Genomic DNA, 12,858 nt, shown 5'->3' on the forward strand with positions numbered 1-12,858 from the left:
TTTGTGCATCGTGCGTTGCATAATGTGAACACCTCAGTCAAAAACTCCGCCAAAATCCACGCCCACAGGCTGACACCAGAGCAGAGCCGAGCTGCGGCGCAGACGGGCACCGAGCAGCTTTTCCTTTCTTTTTCTTTTAGTTGTTGTGCTACCATTTGCTTAATGTATGTGTGTCCCTTCGGCTTTAAGTTTTCTGATGTAATAACATGCAGCAGGTTGTACAGTGGGTATCACACAGTCCGTGGCTGCCACCAAGTGGACAAAACAGAGAATCAGCTGCTTGTGAAGCGCTCTAACACCACAGCAATATCTCACTGACTGTGATGTTCCTCATCATGGGATATGAGAGATTGTTCTTGTTCATATAATGAATATTGACCTTATTGACACCGAGATCAAATTGAATCCTTTTCTTTTGGCTCTTATGATCCAGTTTGAGGAGCATCAGACAGGCCTGTATTTAAAAAAAAAAAAAAAGAAGAAGTGTGCTTTATCCTTTAAAGTGTATGTGTGCTTGTGGGTGTGATTTAGTGTGTCTTCTCTTACTTTCACAGACCATCTCTATCTCCCTCCTGCAGCTACCAGCCTTCATGTTACGCCTTAGCACTGAAGTGAATTCATACTCCTCTTATAATGTTGCCGTGACTGTAACTCCACTATTTCGAGTCTAAATTCAAACTCTTTGTCTTTCTTCTTCATATTCCTTTTCCTTTCATTCACTTCCTCTGACCTTGTCTGTCAAAATGTTTCCTTCACTCCCCTCATCTTTTCCTCCTCTCCTCTTTTCTTCTTCCTTCCTCCCTGTCTCAGAGGAGAAGCTAAATTTGGACGAGAGCGAGTGGGAGGACATTCATGTCATCTCAGGAGCTTTGAAACTTTTCTTTCGCGAGCTTCCCGAACCCCTGGTGCCCTACGGCTTCTTCACCGACATCGTGGAGACAGTCAGTGAGTGACCAGTTTCACCCCCATTTACACCAATTATTTTATGTACTGTATTCACACTTGTCCTTAAAGTTGAATGCTGGAGTGTCATTTCATAGAGTGGCACTTATTTTAAATCATAATGGCTTACAAAGTATGTGTGCACTTAAACCTACATAAGTTTAAAAAAAAAAAAAAAAAAGCTGATCATCTGCTTTATATTTGAGGTGAAACATTTTTATAGGACACAGAATTCGTATTCATTTTTTTGCCCTTTACTTGGTAAATATGCGGTGCATGATGAAATGACATGATCAGCCTTTTAAACATTTAGGCCACCAGGACGCCTGCGTGGGACACTTTTTTAATGCCACCGTAGTATTTTTCCTCTGGTGTTACAGTATTTTGAGTGCTCACAACACTGCTGTGGTCTTAATGAGTCAAAACCGTCCTGGTGAGAGATGTCACTCCTTTTTACTTGGGTGTTCTCCCACTTTGTCAGATGGTGGCAAAATACATTTCTCTGTTGTAGATCGCAGTAAATTCACAGGACTTTCTTCCTACTTTTAAAAAATGTTGCACAATATCATATTTATACTGTATATAATTAAAGGTATATGAGCACATAAAAGAAAATGGTGCTTCCTAAAAGAATATTACATAAATGTGAGAGAAAAATTATTATATACTGGAAAACTGGAATTTATTGAAGTTATGGTTTCCCAGCAAAAAAAAATAAAATAAATAATAATAATTTTCGCTGTGCTTTCTTACACAACTGCAATGATCCTCAGGTTTTATAAATATATATATTTACTCACATATACTCATGTTTAAATTTTGACACTTTCATTTAAAGTATAATACTGCTGTTTTTATTTTTCCTCTCGTCCACAAATGCCAAGACTAAAATCCACATTACATTAGTTCATTTGCTTTATTTTATTCCTCCGACCCTTTCTGTGGCAGTCCATTCATTCCTAATGAAGATGTAAATCTTTAAAAATAAGCCGCAAATATATAGGGCTGAAAATGTTTCCTAAAAATAACAGGGCACTGAAAAGTAAACTACTCATTTTTGGTGTTCTAGAGAGCTTGACCCATGTTCATCATAATAAAGGTCATCCAGTGCAGCAGTGTGGTACAATGATTACTTTAATTGTTTTTTAACAATGAAGGTTTTTTCACTGATCACAGCTCGCTGACGGTACAAAATATAGCTAGAATATTCCCAAACTTTTCCTTTAACCGTTTTCAGTAAATTTTCCTGATCTTGTTTGATACGACAATGTATCATATTATCTTTTACTTATCCTAACGACAGATAATCTGGCATTTTGAAATAAATTACACTCAGAAAAAACATTTGCATATTAGGATTTAAAACATATTGGTATGCATTCTTCATATTTTTATCAATCCATGGGACAATTTCTTTTTTTTTTTTGTGAGCACATGGAGTGATGAGCAGCTCACTGTTCATCAAACCACAGTGGTGATAGTTGATAATTGCGTGCTGCTGCATCAGATTAGATGCCAGATGCTTATAAAATACGTGTGATATCAGTTAGTTGATATGTAAATCAGGCTTCAGATGCTAATGAAGTGCATGAAATAGATTGCAAATGCTGATATTTATTGTAATCTGACACGTCTCTTGCTCTGTGTTACAGAGATGTCAAACTACATGGACAAAGTGGATCGCTTAAAGTGTCTGATACTTAACATGCCTCCTCCAAACCACGACACGCTGCAGTTCATGTGTCGCCATCTCAAACGGTGAGAGGATGGAAGTGAAACCGCACGCGGCGCATCTCACACTTATATGTTTCTCTTTCTTTGGCCTGCGATGGTTTCAGTGCCCTGAAACAGGCAAAGTTCATAATGCAGAGTATTCCTTCAGCACTTTATTGGCACGAAGGATTGAACCAGATGCCCTGGTAGGAAAGTAAAAATCTCCTCCTCATAACTTTCCTTTTTAAATCTGACCACAAGAGGGGGTAGTTTCCTTGTTGGTCTCGGTCATTTTCTTTCAGGGATTCTTTGGCCACGGCTCTCAAAGTATGCCAGCACTGTACCAGGATCGCACTGTTGTTAAGTTTGGGTCCCTATGAAGATGAAAAGGCTGGAGGAAGATGAATGGTGTACAATGTTCTGCGAGCCAGTTCCTTTTACAGTACATAAAATGTGTGTTTTTTACCGCCTATGGTTTTTCCTTCCACTCCAGGGGTGAGCGTTCGTGTTCGGAGGCCGATGTTTGTGCCAGGGTGTGGTGGGCCCCATGAATTTGTCAACTTCGTGTCTTTCTCTCATTTTCTCTCCGCTGTCATTCCTTTCTCCCCTCGTTCTGTTTCTCATTTATTATCTCCGCACAATCACCCCATTCACCTCCTCTCTTGCTCCCTCACTAACTCCTTTTCCTTACTTCCTCTTCATCCTCTTTTGACTCTCCCTTTCCTCTTCCTCCTCTTGTCCTCCTCTTCTTATCCCTTTCTCCTTATCCTCCCCCCTCCTACCCCCCCCTCCCCCCTCTCTCGCTCCCCTCCCGCTCTCCTCCTTGCCTCGAAGGTCCCATGGGAGCCTTGTGGTTCGTCTGCTGGAAGGCATACCAACACCACCGCCGCCACCACTGGAACCTCTCTCTTTTCTCTCTCTTCACCCTCTTCCTCGCTCGCTCGCTTTTTTTTTTTTTTTTTTTTCCTCTCTCTCTTCCCTCTTCTCTCTCCCTTTTTTCCTCCTCTCTTTTTAATGTGGAAGTTTTGAGCAATTGCTGGCTGCTTCTGTGGCTTGGTGGGAATGGCATTTTTAGAAGAATGCCTCATGCTGTGGCTTTAACCCATTCCTGAGTCCCCCACAGTCACACACACACACACACACACACTCCAACACACCAACATAGGTGGATACAGGCGGTGGATTCAGAAGACAAATCTATATTGTAAAAAACAAATGCATGTTCCTGAACGTACACATAGAAACAAGATGTTGCGAGGAGATATACAAACGGGTTCTCTTTGTTGCCGTCTTAAGTTTGTAGATTTATAAAGCTGTCACATCCTGAAACTGTATCAGGATTTAGGAGTACTCTATGCGCCTGTAGTTCTAAAGATCAATTTTACAAGAGCCCACAGAACATGCCAGCAACTCTGTAAAGTTAAATGGTAATGTCAGTAGCCTATGCTAATATGCTCACACTGACAATGTCGCTTACCATGTTCACCTTGTAGTTTTGGTGTTTTAGCGTGCAAACATAAGTATCACTAAACACAAAGTACAGATGAAGCTGGTGGGAACGTCATTAGTTTTGAAAGTATTTAGTCATAAACAAAACAAAACAAAAAATAACTGGTCATGCTAGCTAAAAAGATCATCAAAGTTATTTAATCAAAGCTATTTCTGAGGATGGATATGACCGGTGTTGGGGAGTAATTAGTTACAGTTAATAAATTACTGTCCCTGCTGACACCCTGGACAGGTTGCCAGTCTCATCTGTTACAGTTACTGGGAGGAACATGAAATTAAATTACAGTTACTTCAAAATGTTGGTGATTGCAAAGGGGCTACATCCGTGTATATTATTTTAGGTAAAAAAGTTGTATGTAGAATATAATATTCCTTCTGCTGCTTTGCATCTTTTTGCCATGTAGGAATACTTTGTTTTAACGTCTAACAGGCTCCATTCATTTGGCAGTGGGCTACACCCTCAAAGGATGAGCCTTGTTTTTGATTGTCTCTCTTGTTTGGATTTGAACTGCCTCTCGTCTGTCAATTCAACCAGTGTGCACTGCTCAAAGGAACCACACCAAGGGAGTTGGCTGTCGTCAGATAAGACGAAGAGATATTTAAAAACAGTCATTAATGAACCAGTATCCAGAAACTGTGAGCAGTACTCAGCACTGTTGATTATTCTATCGTCCCTCAGCATGGAGTCGACCTGAATGTTATAGTATGGTTATAGTAAAGTTAGAATAAAGAACATTTAATGAAAGTTTGACAATAATACTTATTGGGTTCTGTAGGGTGGTTTACACAGGAGGTTTACATAGCCTAGTTTACATTTATTTTTTTTAGGACTTTTCAGCTTTATTGCCCGTTCTAAAACATTTGTTTGATAAGTCATCACATGTGAGAACAAAAGCAACCTTCCCAACACTGGACTGAAAATTTCATAGCACTCCATCCAGAAGTGGTTGAGATACTTCACTCAAAACCACAAATGTCAACGTCATGGTGTCAAGGATCACCAAAGTCAGCAAAGTCCATTCACTCGCTGCTGAAATATTTCAGTCTGGACCAAATTGGTGGACTGGCTGACACGGCCATCCTTAGATCTACCCCGCAAGTGGGACTGAAAATTTAAATCCACAAGCTGCAGCTATTAAATATCAATTATCCAGAGCCATCTTTGTTGTTTAGAAATTTATATTCGAGGCGGCAAACCTGCAACATCAACTCTCTCTTTTCCCACAGAGTGTTAGAGCATACAGACACCAACAGAATGACAACCCAGAACATCGGCATCGTGTTTGGACCGACGCTGATGCGCCCAGAGCGGGATAACGGCAACATGGCAGTGAACATGATCTACCAGAACCAGGCAGTGGAGCTCATCCTCACCGAGTCTGACCACATCTTCAGAACAAGAGGCCTCTCTTGATCTTTTCGGACGGGGAGGGGTTCGAAGTGCTCCCCGAGACCAGACAAAAGTACAAGTACTGCAGCATTTGTCCAGCCTGTTGACTCATATGGTGTAAAATGGATTTCACATCAAAAGATAATTACAGGGTAAAAAGAACCAGGACAGAAAGCTGCTAATCATGACATCTGGCCTCCATATAAAGAAATGTTAAAACAATAATAGTAAAACAAGCCAATTTTAGCTGCACTACTTGTGCCTTTGACTGCAGATGTGGAGCCCAGCCCTGGTGTACCTCACTGCTGGAACATACGCTTCCTTGTCACTCCTCCTTGATGTTCCAGACTTGATGCAGATAAAAAAAATAAAAAAAGCCATAAAAGTGATAAATCTCCTCCAGCCTGTCCAGCTAGCTGTGTATTATTTATCGTTGAAGGAATGTGAGGAGGGATGTGTCTTAACATAGCACTGAAACAGAACCATCTCACTGTGAAAAACACATGCACCAGCACCTCTTGCTGGATGGACAGATCCCACCTGCAACATGAATATACTGTATACTGTCCACTGTAGGTTTTGAAATCAAATGGGAAGCAAGCTGCCGTGTAAATGTTCCCACATCTCCACTGACAGTTTTTAGGTGAAGAGTTTTGGGTTTATTTTTTGAGAGAACTTTTAAAAGATTTTTAAAAAAGCAGGATTTCAGTGATGGGATGGACGTGCCAACAGGGCAGCAAATGTTCCTTTGTACCAAATAGTACTTTGTCGTGTGTGTGGACCCTCAGAGCTTCCTTTGTTGTACAAATTTGAATCCGTCTATTTTTATTCGTGCAAACTCCTCATATTAAGTTACACATTTTAAGTTGTAAATAACATGAAATACTGTCTTTGTCAACTAGCAGCACTTTGCATACAAGTGTGTAACCTAAACAATATATATATTAGCCTAACTCAAACTGATGCATGTCCTTTGAAATGAACAGTGTGTTGTTGAAGTATTACTTGGACCTGATTGTTAACTTTCCTGCAATAAAAGAAACGTATAAACAAACCGATTTGATCTGTTTTATGATCCTTGGTTAGGATGCGTCTGCTGTCAGGTTGTTTGTGCTGAACGATGGGTTTGCGTGAGAGATAATAGAAGCGTGTGGAGGTATTTGGGTCTCGGAGAGTCGGCGGGCGGAGGCGTCCCCTGTGATTGGTGCAAATGCTGCTTTTAATAACAGAACAAAAGAGGAACTGGAAATGCATATGTTTTAAAAATGTGGATTCCCCCCCCAAACCCTCTCGCTCTCGCTCTCGCTCTGTGGCTTGGGTAATTTTATATTGACTGTGGGTTTGGCAAAAGACAAAAAAGAGCAGAAAAGAGGCACTGCTGAGCGGGGGGGTTGTATTAGATGTATTTATTCATTTTTATGTTTGTATTGTTTCAAGTCATGTGAGCTCGTTGGGAGGGGTTGAAATGATGTGTAAGCTGATCGATGGAGAGTCGTCTGAACTTGGTTCTATGTGCACTTCCAAGGACGCCCTTAAATTTGATTGACTCAGAAATATTTTCACCTTAAACAGACAGACCACAATTGTTTATTTGATCTAAATGCATGTGAGCACAGTCATCTATAAATTTACTCCAGCTAATATCAGAGTTTATATGGATATCCCTCAGTCAGTAGTGCAGTCTCTTGTTTGTTTTATCCAGTGTCCCACAGCCTCCTAACATGATATCAGACGCTACCATTTATTATATTATGCAGCCTGAAAGCTGATTGATCCAGCCAATATTTCATAAAGTAATTTTGCTGTATGTTTTGTTCTCTCTCCAGACTCTGAAACCGAGGGGATCTTTCAGTCAATAAAAACCCAGTGGCATTAAACTGCTGCAGACTGAGTTCTGTGATGTGTTTTATTTCACTTTGGTTTGATGGTGTTAATCACCTCCTAAAATTAGAATCAGTCCATCAGAGACCCAATCAAATACCCTTCCCTCTTAATCAGCAGTTTGTTGGCAGTAAAATTAAAAGTCTATTACTTCATCCTTTCATCTTTCTTTCTTTCTTTCTTTCTTTCTTTCTTTCTTTCTTTCTTTCTTTCTTTCTTTCTTTCAAAACATTTGAACCAATGCAAAATAAATAAATGTGGACAAAACAGTAGAAGCACTGCAATCTTTGGGAGAAATTTGCTTACAACAACAGATTTCTGACGGAGACACTGATGAAATGTAACAACCAATCGTTTTACATCTGTAGGTGGTTATTTTGTTTGTTGCATCATTGAGACAAAATGGTTTTCGGTCCATTTATTAAGATTGTGGAAAGAAGAGAATCAGAAGGGCGTGAAATGTTTTCGTCTGTTACATGTTTTTCTCAAAGTGGCTCTCAAAACTAATTTAATTTTCATTATCTAAATTTATATGAACCTCTTTAGGAAGTGTACATTCAGATCGCTGGCAGATTTAACACTTTGAATTAAGTCCCCCACTAACTATCTCCGACCCTGCAAAGATTTGAGTGAGGAATAGATTTAAGTTTAACAATACACTTTGCTGGGTTAAGATTTTAAAACTGGTTTATAAGCCTTTTAAAATTATTTTTTAATTTTATAGTTTTATTTGGGGATTTGTTTCGATTTTGTTTATCTAAATGTTAACAAAATGAAGGAAGACATTTCAGAAAATAGCTAACACAGGTGCCTTGACCCTGTTGACAGAAGAATATTTTTTCTACCGATAGTGAGATACATCTGTAGCTGTGTTCAGCCTGTGTGCTCTGTGACACCGTTGTTACTGGGAACTGAAACTTAAAAAGACTCGGCACCCAAGCAACCTGTTACTCATGTATGGGACTTGTTGCCAGTGATTCTGATGTTACCGTCTGACAGAGATGTTATGTAGATCACAAATATGTCAAAGCAGCACTCCAATAGAGGTCCTTTCACTCATGATCAAACAACAAACCTCATAAGATCAGAAGTTGTTGGTAAACGCTGCTGATGCATGACACCCTGAAGTATCTACATCATCATGTAAATAGACAGAGCCGCAAAAAAGTCAGTGCAACAAAGCAGTCTGGAGATCTTGAGGGGTTATCAAACCTTATGCAGATGTCTGTGCTTACAATGAAAACTAAAAACGCCATTTGATAATTTCATGGTGACATATTTGCCAGTCTATCATTTAAGGCCCCTTCTGATCTAAAAGAAGATAATATTTAAACATATGTCAGCCACTAAAAAAAATATTAGCCTAAAATCCAACATGTTTGCCTAACTTGTAAGGCCTTTACTTTCGGCCTCATAAACTCTGCATCATGACATTATCAATTAGAACAAGAGAAAAAGTTTTAACATTTTTAATTAGAAAAATAAATGAAATACAAGATTCTGGTGACAAAATATGTACAGTTTTATTACAAATATCCACAAACATGCAAAAAATATATAAAAAGTTAATACAAAAGTTGCATGGGTGCCAGGAAATGTTTTTAAAATAGTACAAAATATTAAAAAGTGTGCAAGACATTGAGTGAAAGTTAAACAAATTTTGGCTATCTTTTTTGTTTTTGGCCCCAATATAACAGGTAAGGAACTATGCAAGCGTAGGATGGCAGTTGGCGTGTCACATATGCATATCTTTGGTGATAAACACACACACACACACAAACATATTGTGACCAAAAAGTGTCTTATGCGCACTGTATGCATGAATGCTGCAAGCTTAGTCACACCTCAGCCACCACCGGCTTATCTCTTCGTACCAAGGCTTTGTCGGATTACGCAGTGTCTGAGTACATCTGAGACACTTTTCACGTTGACTACACTGCAGTCAGAAAGAGGAAGTTAAAAACTGATGTATGTGTCCTGAGTCTTGACCTTCTTATCACAAATATGTGACACATTATTATTCCGGAGGTGTGAAAACAATCCATAGCACATGTAAATCCTTACGAGAAATAGAAGATGTTTTAGCATTAACTGAAATCGAGCAGCTCCATGTGATTATTACACAAACAGTGAGACAGTGCACATTGTATTAGCCCACTCAAGGGGAAAAACCCTCAAGACTGACTTCATATTTTGCCCACTTTTAATATTCCAGAAAAAGGCAGAAATGACTGTCCCCTAACAAGGCATACAATTAAAAAGGTGCAGTCCACCGCTTTTTGTTTAAAACAATAAATAAACAACCGCCTTCCAGTTCTTCTATCTTTTTACTGCTAAACACTAAACAGGTTGCTGATTAATTAAAGCCACTGAGCACCATAGTTGACCTGAAGAGAAAAGTTGGTTGTACCTTATGATTTCACAGCATAAATGACAAAAGTCCTGCAATGATAGCGCAGACTGTATCTGTACACACACTCACTGGCTTTGGGACAAAGTTATAGCTGCATGTGCATTTTAACTGAGAACCTTTAAAGTTATTGCTCATCTTAAAGTAGAGGTAAAGATTTGTAGGATATTTCTATGTAGGCATCATGTGACTGTTGATATGGCTGTATCTGTAACTTTTAACAAAGCAGAAGGTGAAAAATGTTTTTGGGGTTTCCGGGTTTTTACGCCTGCTCACTGGCGTGAATCTACATGTGAACAGTCAAAATGTAAAAAAAAAAGGAAGAAAAAAAAAGTCAACTAAATCCTGGACATAAAAATAAAAAAATTCGGTGTTGGTGTTGTGCAACAGGCCGCAGCAGCAAGCATGTAAAACAAGAGATCTCTGCAACGTCTCATCTGGATATGTGACACAACTGCAGACCAGTCAACCCAAATGGTTCAGCTGTCCTGGAAAACAACAAACAACAAAACAAACAAACAAATAAAAACACTATAGGTACATCAAGTCTATATAACAAGATACAATACTGTAATTTGTATTATCACATATATTTTTTTTTGTATGGCTTCATCCACGTTAAGGCTGTGTATCCTTTGGAAGTTCTGTGCATTAAAAAAAACTCAGTCAAGCCACAATGTGTGTGAGAAAAAATTATTAAAAGTCTTAATATATACCGTATACGCATTGTAATGGCTTATCAAAGTCACCTTAAGTTTTTATTCTGGGTAGCTCTGATATATCCAGGCTCAGTTCACATTTGTCCAAGTCTCCATTCTGGTCCTCTGTGTCTCGGTCCCAGATGTGGCTCTCTCTACTGTCGATGTGATTTCCCACATCAAAACTGTTTCTCTCATTTTGAACTCCATGATCCCCTGAAGGTGATTCTTGGATGGGGCTACCTTCCAGCTCCTCTGCTGCCTCTGACAAACTCACGTGTGCTTCCCTCACATGGTCATCCCTAACTCTTGCCTCCTCTTCCTCCTCTTCTTTGAGAACATCCGCAGCTCCATCCAGACTGGAATCGCTGAGAAAGGAGTGGGGAGTTTGGGTGTCATCCAAGGACAGAGGGGTGTCTTCGGCAAGGCGGCCCATGAGGCTGTTACTCGCTCCGGGAGTGAGAGGCATCTCCTCGTTGTCTTGGTCTGGGTCCTGGTCTTTGCTGCAGTACGCGTAGCGGTGGTTCATGTGCTGGGAGTATGAGCCCGAGTGAGAGAAGCGTTTGCCGCACTTGTCACATTGGTAGGGTTTCTCTCCAGAGTGCAGCCGGCTGTGTTCGATCAGATGGTGCTTATGCTTAAAAGCCTTGTTGCAGATCTTGCACTCATGAGGACGCTTGCCTGTTGAATGAACACAGAGAAGCTGTCTCTATTATTCTATAAAAATACCTTTCATGGGCATTTTTGTACATAAAAAAAGACAACAATTTCAAACTTAATTTACTAACATTTCTTAGAGGATGAATAGGGCCTCTTCTTTAAACTTCTATAAACCTCTATAACCTCTATAACTTCTATAAACTTTCCCAAAGGAGTTGTTTTACAATTTGGGAAATATGCTCAGAAGGAAATATGACGATACCGCCAGCAGTTGGTTAGTTTAGCGCAAAGACCTGAGGGGTGAACGACAAAGCGAGATTAGTGGGTTAGCGAGGTATGTTGAGACTAAAGCCAGGGTTGTCAGTGTCAGGACGGTGGCTCTCTTTTAAAATGGCTAGATCACCATGGTGACTGATGCTGCAAACTTAACCTGGCCCGCAGCAGGTTATGTTGGAGATATCGGATGAAAACGTAAGAAAGTACCGCCTACTGACCAATCAGTTGTCTCTGAAAAATGTCATCGCCAAATCGGAGAAGATCCAGTGGAGCTCGCTGCGTGAAGTAAGACGGTCCTCTGCAGGAGGCAGACAGTTCAGAGACCGACAAACCTCTGTGACTTTCTCCGGGGATTTTATACGCGATATAGATTAATATCATTATGTTTTTTTACTGATATCATCCAACCACAGGCACTTATTGATGCACTAAAGTACTGCACTTATACTTACAAGATACGACAGTAAACGTACCTATCGCTTTGGATTATGTTTTTTTTTTAATATATATTTATTTCTCATTTACTCCTCAATCTGTTTGACACCGCTGGGGCTGCAGGTGAAATTATACGACTACAACGTTCATACACGTCATGAGAATACATCTAATAAGACATTAATTTAATGAAACATCCACATGTAATCAGTCCGATCTTCCTGTGCACTTTGTGGGACGGTGATATTATAAGTCTTTCAACTTCGGCGACGTATCCACACATCCTTCCGTCATTTAGCAGCTGCAGATGTGCTGCTTTCAGTGTGGATTATGAGTTCACTTCATTATAGTTTTTTTTTTTTTTTTAAATTATAGTTTGCTCCTCGTTTTCAAAAAAAAAAATATGTCGCTCTGCTGTCAGTACGCTTGTCCGTGTTTGTGATTGGTCAAATACTGCAAACACCTCCTCTTTTACGTGAACGCGCTCAGAGCCTGAAGCGGAAAGCCCGAGTTAACAGAGAAAGCTGATGACCGCCGTCGTAGTACCAATTATCTCTGACAGAGTTTCCGCTTTGTCGAGCCAGCTCATTCAAAGAAAGCCTGGGTATGTTGAACTTACTTCGTAGTAGGCCCCTGTGAAACAGGGACGTAGCATGTCCTAATGTACCAAAAATATGCAGCTCACTAACTATCACGTTATATCTAATTTCATCACTGAAACCGAAGCTAAAAACAGAAAGGTGTGGTTACTTGTGTGGGTAATGTGTCGGACTATTTCCTCGTTGAGTGCACCCGAACAAGAAATAGACTTGACATGTAAAAACCCCAATGTGTTGTTGTCAGGGCTTAACTGTTTGTACAGATGAAACAATCCAGATGTTTGCAGTTGTTCGCCGGTGGATGTTGTCACCTTTGGACAGTCGTGTGAGCCGTTTCACCGTTTC

The 12,858-nt window shown here is 40.0% G+C and overlaps 2 protein-coding genes across 6 annotated transcripts in view; one reads left to right on the top strand and one right to left on the bottom strand.

Annotated features, from left to right (window-relative positions):
- The window catches only part of arhgap9 (Rho GTPase activating protein 9), a 45,576-nt gene extending 38,964 nt beyond the window's left edge, over nucleotides 1–6,612 (top strand). For 4 of the 5 annotated variants that reach the window (XM_069146989.1, XM_069147008.1, XM_069147016.1 and 1 more), the window contains 3 exons: nucleotides 811–945; nucleotides 2,595–2,700; nucleotides 5,392–6,612. In XM_069146989.1, coding sequence (XP_069003090.1) covers nucleotides 811–945; nucleotides 2,595–2,700; nucleotides 5,392–5,578 — 428 coding nt within the window. In that variant the 3' untranslated portion in view covers nucleotides 5,579–6,612. Of the gene's footprint in view, nucleotides 1–810; nucleotides 946–2,594; nucleotides 2,701–5,391 lie in introns of those variants that run through there. The other variant, XM_069147025.1, reaches the window with a different exon arrangement.
- Nucleotides 6,613–8,948: 2,336 nt separating this feature from the next.
- The window catches only part of LOC138199005 (zinc finger E-box-binding homeobox 2-like), a 28,283-nt gene continuing 24,373 nt past the window's right edge, over nucleotides 8,949–12,858 (bottom strand). The window contains exons 8-9 of the mRNA XM_069150867.1: nucleotides 10,595–11,224; nucleotides 8,949–10,333 (exon numbers count right to left, since the gene is read on the bottom strand). Coding sequence (XP_069006968.1) covers nucleotides 10,596–11,224 — 629 coding nt within the window. The 3' untranslated portion in view covers nucleotides 8,949–10,333; nucleotide 10,595. The remainder of the gene's footprint in view (nucleotides 10,334–10,594; nucleotides 11,225–12,858) is intronic.

The sequence above is a fragment of the Embiotoca jacksoni genome, unplaced genomic scaffold (genome assembly GCF_022577435.1).
Source record: "Embiotoca jacksoni isolate LCO1_2020_lvr unplaced genomic scaffold, fEmbJac1.0.p SCAF_1, whole genome shotgun sequence".
Classification (NCBI taxonomy): Eukaryota; Metazoa; Chordata; class Actinopteri; family Embiotocidae; genus Embiotoca; species Embiotoca jacksoni.